Source organism: Saimiri boliviensis, chromosome 11, assembly GCF_048565385.1.
Source record: "Saimiri boliviensis isolate mSaiBol1 chromosome 11, mSaiBol1.pri, whole genome shotgun sequence".
In the NCBI taxonomy this organism is placed as follows: domain Eukaryota; kingdom Metazoa; phylum Chordata; class Mammalia; order Primates; family Cebidae; genus Saimiri; species Saimiri boliviensis.
This window is the reverse complement of record NC_133459.1, coordinates 100,998,017-101,004,698: the sequence shown is the minus strand read 5'-3', so window position 1 is coordinate 101,004,698 and position 6,682 is coordinate 100,998,017. Positions and strand designations below refer to the sequence as shown.

General features: G+C 55.1%; 1 protein-coding gene across 5 annotated transcripts; it reads right to left on the bottom strand.

Moving 5' to 3' along the window:
• Positions 1-615: 615 nt before the first annotated feature.
• On the bottom strand, positions 616-6,317 carry KCNA2 (potassium voltage-gated channel subfamily A member 2). 5 transcript variants are annotated; one of them, XM_010344014.3, is made up of 3 exons: positions 6,018-6,317; positions 3,778-4,113; positions 616-3,332 (listed from the first exon to the last, which is right to left on the bottom strand). In XM_010344014.3, exon 3 carries the CDS (start codon positions 3,167-3,169, stop codon positions 1,670-1,672), a length of 1,500 nt encoding a protein of 499 aa, XP_010342316.1. In that variant the 5' UTR covers positions 3,170-3,332; positions 3,778-4,113; positions 6,018-6,317; the 3' UTR covers positions 616-1,669. The 5 variants fall into 5 exon arrangements, with proteins under 5 accessions (XP_010342316.1, XP_074237382.1, XP_010342315.1 ...); XM_074381281.1 differs by lacking the exon at positions 6,018-6,317 and adding an exon at positions 5,946-5,966; XM_010344013.3 differs by lacking the exon at positions 6,018-6,317 and adding an exon at positions 5,645-5,802.
• Between the last annotated feature and the right edge of the window lie 365 nt (positions 6,318-6,682).

Below are 6,682 nucleotides of genomic sequence, written 5' to 3'. Positions count from 1 at the left end.
GGAGGGCAGAAAGACAATTCTAACGTCTAAGAATCCACGGATACCAGAGTGTCTGAGGCGATGGCTGCAAACCCAGGCCCAGTGGGGTTACCAATGAGACAGATTAACCCGTTAGGCCTCTTAGACAGCCAAGCCACCAAGCAGTGGATTTGCTCCTAAACCTGAACTCCAGAAAATGAATATATATATATGTATATATATATGTATGTGTGTGTATATATACATATACACACATATGTATGTATATATATACACCCTAGTGCACATAGTCAAACACATGCATAAATTGCCCTGTGTCAAAAATATTGCATAAGCTTGTACAATGTTCAAATGCAATTTTTTTTCCTATCGCTAGCTAGGTAGAGGAACGCGTGAAAGAGAGATACTCGATATATATTTATATACACTGAATCCACAGACCTGCCTGTCGTCAGGACCAGATGCCCTGGTCCACTGGGTAGTCATGCCCATGACTAGATTAATGCTAAGGTGCAGTCATGTGAGGTGTTCAGACGCTGCCTTCCCTGCTCACTCTCCTGGCTTTGCAGAGGTCTGCATTCCCATTTAGAAGAACAGGGATAGGTAGGCTGGGGGGACAGAAGTTTTAGTTCCATTCCAAATAGTCCATGGTTTTTCCCCTGATGGAGGGATTTTTACCTTCTGATGGTAAAAAATCCCTAGTTCAAGACCATTTCAAGGCTATTAATACTCTAAATATTAATACTGTGTAGGCTACTAGGAAAATAGGTTATCTCCTGTTTTAAATATTGAGATTCATGCAACAAACACCCATGCAGCTCTATCGCATCACTGGTAAATTTCACTGCAGTGTCAGTGTAGCTGGGCCACATCAGTAAGAAAGCAGATGTCTGCAAACTCTAGTAAGAAACCAGACATGTTTTTGTGACCCTGAAGCCTGCAAAAATGGTGAAATCAGAGGCTTAGAGGTCCGTTGGTTTGTTAGCTTCTCCCCATAGGCCTAAGGGAACAAATGTGAAACTTGACAACTCATATTTGGTCACACTAACTGTCCCTCCCCCGGGCTTCCCTCACATCGACACTGCAGAGAAAAAGCAGAATGCAGCATTTTCCGTTATGAAACACAAGCCTCCGGAGCGTCTACTTGGCAACTGCAATTCACAAACCCCAGCCTGTGACACAGAAAGTAATTCCAACACACAGGACTGTGTGTTCTTTTCAATGCGAAAATGAGAATGACCTTTTGAATAAACACCAGATATTTAAAGCTAAGCCATGATTGTGTTCCTCTGTGAAAGGGCAGGTGGGCTCAGATGGGGTGGTGGGATAGCAGGGAGGGGAGTGCATCTCCTGGATGTTGTGTGCACTTAATTAGGAAGGAATGGTGGCACTGATACGGTGCACTGTGTATTGGATATGCGGTGGCCTCAATGTGTCTTTCTGAAATCCTAGCTCGATAGGTGACTCCCATCTTTGGAAACTCATAAGCCAGTGATGAGGATGTGCATGAAAGCCATGATAGATACTCTGTGTCCTAAATCAAAAGTCAAAAGATCAAAAGTCACTTGCACAACTATTGCTTTCCATGCAGAACCAGATACACACTGTAGAACACACTGACTACAATGCAGGGTATTATGCAACATCTGCATTAGTTCCATTGAGCTGTGAGTATGGTAAGAGGTTTCAATCAGACATCAGTTAACATTTTGGTAATATTCACATAATTTGTGTTAGCCAAAGTACAGTTGGCTGTTTTCAAGTTTTCCTCTCTAAAGTCCTCATTACTGTTGTTTACCCCCTCCTGGATCTCCATGTAATCGGACTTACTAATGGTAGAGGCACTTCTACTTTTCTTTAGGTCAGGGGAGGATGGGATCTTTGGACAGCTTGTCACTTGCAAGTATTGGGCCTGCTCCTCTCCCTCTGTCTCCCGGTGGTAGAAGTAGTTGAAATTGGACACAATGACAGGGACCGGTAAGGCAATAGTTAACACACCTGCAATTGCACATAGGGAACCCACTATCTTCCCCCCAATGGTAGTCGGAACCATGTCTCCGTAGCCTACAGTTGTCATGGAGACGACTGCCCACCAGAAGGCATCTGGGATGCTGGGGAACTGGGACTCTCGCTCATCGGCCTCTGCAAAGTAGACAGCACTAGAGAAAAGGATGACCCCTATGAAGAGGAAGAATATCAGGAGGCCCAATTCTCTCATGCTGGCTTTGAGGGTCTGACCTAGAATCTGGAGACCTTTGGAGTGTCTGGACAACTTGAAAATCCTAAAGACTCTTACCAACCGGATGACACGGAGAATGGCCAGTGACATGGCCTGCTGGCCTTGCTGAGCGTCCTCTGGCTTCTCAGCCAACTCTGTCCCCAGGGTGATGAAGTAGGGGATGATGGCCACAATGTCAATGATGTTCATGATGTTGGTGAAGAAGCCGGCTTTGCTGGGACAGGCAAAGAACCTCACCAAGAATTCAAAGGAGAACCAGATGATGCAGAGAGTCTCTACAATGAAGAAAGGGTCTGTGAAGGAAGTGGACTGCTGGTACCCAATGGTGCTGTTGGAATAGGTGTGGAAGGTCACCCCGCCACCATGCATGTCTTCATTCTCATCCCGGAAGATAGGCAACGTTTCCAGACAGAAGCTGACGATTGAGATCAGAATCACCATGACAGACACAATAGCTATAATCCTGGCAGGTCCTGAGCTCTCCGGGTATTCAAAGAGAAGCCACACTTGTCTCTGAAACTCATTTTCAGGCAGAGGACGCTCTTCCTCCTTGATGTAGCCTTCATCTTCCCGAAACATCTCCATCGCTTCTTCTCCCAGCTCATAAAACCGAATTTCTTCAGAGAATATATCTAAGGGCACATTCACAGGTCGCCTCAGTCGGCCCCCAGATTGGTAGTAGTACAAAATGGCATCAAAGCTAGGGCGGTTCCGATCGAAAAAGTACTCATTTCGGAGGGGATCAAAGTACCTCATTCGCTTCTTTGGGTCCCCTAAAAGGGTCTCTGGAAACTGGGCTAAGGTCTTTAGCTGGGTCTCAAACCGCAGCCCTGAGATGTTGATCACCACCCTCTCACAGCACTCGTGGTCTGCCTCTGGGTCATAGGTGTCCTGTGGGTGCCCAGGGAGGGCAGCAGCCTCATCTGCTGGGTCTCCGGTGGCCACTGTCATAATTGGGACTGAGAGAAGTGCCTCACGCTATGCCTTTCAGCTGCCTGGCGGCAGGGAGCTCAGGATGCTGCTACTGGCCCCAGGAAGCACAGGAGCATTGGCCTGGGCTCCTGCAGGAGAGCCCCGAGAGCTCTCTGGGAGCTGGAGAGACAGCCTCGCTTGGCTGAAAGACAGAGGCAGTTATTCACATGAGACTACTCAGCACTGGCAGCCTGACCTGGATTGCCACTCTTTGTCTCCCATCTCTCAGCCAAGAGTTCAGAAACATGATCACCACCACCACAACGACAAAGCAAAATTTACTTTCACCTTGTAACTTGTCTGGGGATCAGAGGGAAACAGGTAGCAACCTCTCAAGGAACCTCTGGAATTCCCTGCACTGGGGGAAGGTGGCTGGTACAGGCCCTCTTGTACCACACAGGCTTTGTGGAGCATAACCCCATGCTAATAGATTAAAAGTGGACCCTCTTCCTGATGCTGCACTAATGTCTCAGATACTTATACCCAGGGAGGTATTCATGGTGGGGGATCTTGGGCCTGGGTCTTCCTCATTGGCCTCCACCCAGTGATTCTACACAAGGCTGTTATTAAATGATAGATTGATTTACCTGACCAGACAGGAACCTGAAGCTGTCTTCCTTGCAGAGCTGATCAGAAGCTGCGGGAATGTTAGATGCACAAACAGGCAGCCCAACTCCCCATCACATCTTCTCACTTGAACTAGAAATAATGGTGAGTCATTCTGGGCAGGAGGGCAGACTCTGGGTCCTGGAGGTGAGCTCTAGGACTGGGCTGGGCTGGATGGGCGCTGAGGTGCCTGGCCAGGGGCATGCGGGACTCGAAGACAGCTGAGCCTGTGTCTGGAGTCTTTGGAAGGAAGGAAGCAAGATGCAAAGCTCAGCAAAAGCTGGAGTCCTGGCTGTCCTCAGGAGGTGTGACGTTGCCTGGAAAAAAACAGCAGCAAGGTGGAACCAGGGCATTTGGGCAGCTGGTGCCAAGATTTGGGAGGGTCTGGGAGCTTCCCTTATAGAAGGTGACAGGCCCCCATGCCCACTCTCCATTCTGATGCCAGGCCTGAGGACTATCCCTCAGACTCCCTGCCTCTTCTGTGCAGGCTTCTCATCAGCTTGAAGCACTTTCTCCCGGGGAGCAAGCCTCAGGTTTAGCTGGGCCTGCCTTCTCCAGGGGCCTTCCTGGGTTGATCCAGGTCCCTAGTCCCCAGCTGCTCTCAGGAAGGACTCTGGAAGAAGCACCCCTACCCCCACATGTCAGGACACAGCATCTCCCAAGAGGAGGGCTTAGCTCACTGCCTTAGCAGCCTGCCTACAAGCTCTGACCTCAGGCAGTCCTGGAAAAGAATCTCCCCACATCCCGGCACACACAGACTCCTTCAGGGCACATCTAGGGAGACCCCTCACAACAAAGTCACCACTGTACAGAAGCTGGATGAACTTACTCTCCTTCCGGGATCCCCGGGCCGCAGGCCTCTCTCTGAGCCGGGTGGCATTTGAGCTGGGCAGGCGCTCGACCACTGATTTCTCCCCCAAGAGAAAATCCCTCGTATCTCCTCAGCAGGGAGCACAGAACAAAACGCTCAGCCTGCCTAGCTGCAAGGCGGTTTGGCAGCAGCGAGAGGGGGAGCCTGAAGGAAGCAGGCTTCCGGACTGGCCCCCTGCCGACCCAATCCCGCCGGCCCCAGGGCGGGGAGGGGTCTGGGCCCTCTCCCCATCGCCCCGGGCTCCGGCTGGGATTCCGTCCGGCGCGCTCACTGCTCGCCTCTGCGCCGAGGACCAGACCCTCCCGCTGGCCGCCGCAGCTAGCGCCACCTTAACCCCCTCCTGCCCGCGCGGTCGGCTCCCGCTGCCGGCCCGAGCGCAGCTCAGCTCTCCTGCCCCCCGGGTCCAGCCGAGGGACCACCGAGGCTCCGACTCCACCCAAAAATCCCGGAGCCTGATCTCTGGGCGTGGGGTGTAGCCTGCGCCACGCTGCTGCCCCAGATCTCAGCTTCCTTTCAAGCGCGGGGGCTCCGCGGCAGCCCACGGCCCCAGCGAGAAAGGGGAAAGCCCTTCTCTGCAGCAAAGGCGTTTGTTATTCTGCGCCGGAGAGGCGGACGCAGCCCGGCCGTCCCAAGTGGTTCATGTCCTACCAACCCGCGCTATTTACCAGACACGGTTATGCTGCCAGCGGCACTTCCCACCACCCACCAGCTCCTCCCTGTACCCTCCGCCCCGCGCCACGCACGCCCAGGAGGGTCCCGAGCCCATTCCGTGCACTCTTCCTGAGCCGGGTGCAAGTTCCCCTTGGACTCCCCGGTCCGGGACCTGCCAAGCAGACGGCAGTAGTCGGCAACCGCTCGCCCGCCCGGAACTCAGCCCGAGCCTGCCGCGCTGCAGGCTGTGCCGCCGGGTGCCCCGCAGCCGCTCTGGGCGCCGCAGCCGGGCGGGGAACGCCGCGCAACGCCCGACACGGATTTACCCTTCCGGATGGGCACCGGGGCCTCCATGTTCCTGGGCTGTGGCCAGCGCCGGCAGGACCCGGCAGCGGGCGGCGGCGGGGTGCGGGCGGCCAGCCGGGAGCCGGCTCTGCAGTCCCGCGGGCGGCGCGTACGGAGCGCCCGGCCGCCGCCCGCAGCCGCACCGCGCCACGCAGCGCCGCACCTGGCCCGACGGCGAACTCGAATTAAAGGGGCCGGCGGGGGCCGGGGCGGGGGCCGGGGGCCGGGGGCCGGGGCCGGGGCCGGGGACGAACTGCCCGCCGCCGCCACCAAGCTCGTCACCTCGTCGGGCCGCCGGGTCTCCGCTCCCGCCCTGAGAGGAAAACGTTCTTTGGCGGAGCCGGGCTTACTAACCAGAAGCTCCAGGAGAGCTCAGCTGGGGGCTGCCGGGCGGGGACGGGGGGAGGGCAGAAGTTGAGGAGCGCTGGTGAGAGGCTCCTGCCAACGTAATAAAGTAGGCGAGGAGGAGATCATCAATAGCAGCGATCCCAGGCCCACGGCGGGATTCAGCCCCGCGGGAGGCGTGTTGCTATTATTGCGGTGCCTCCAGACAGGCTCTGCAGACCCCTTTCTTGCCCCTTCTCCGGCCGGCGCGACCCCTTCTCCAGATCGGCTTCCCACCGCCCTGTTACCCAGCAAAGATTTGGCTTCGCAGGGAAATGCAGCAGGTGCGGTCCGCAGTGTGGCAGAAACTCTTCTGCTGTGTTCACCCCCGCCGAGAGGAGCCGCAGGAACAGGCGGCACTGCAGGGCTGGCCCTCTCTGCTCCCGGACTCCCTCCCCCCAGGCACCGGCAGGGAAGGCTAGGGGACACGCTGCTGCCCTTGGGAAGGGTCAGCTACTCACACAACGGGCCCTCTGACAGAACTTGCAAAGCCATCTGGCCCACGGAGCTCTGGACTTGGGAGTGCAGCTTACAGCATCCTGGGGTGGGCAGACGAACATGCCCTTTGCTTTCGGGAAATGCCTAGAAAGGGCATCCGAGAAGGTCCAGGGCGCTTTTGGGAGGCACACAACAGC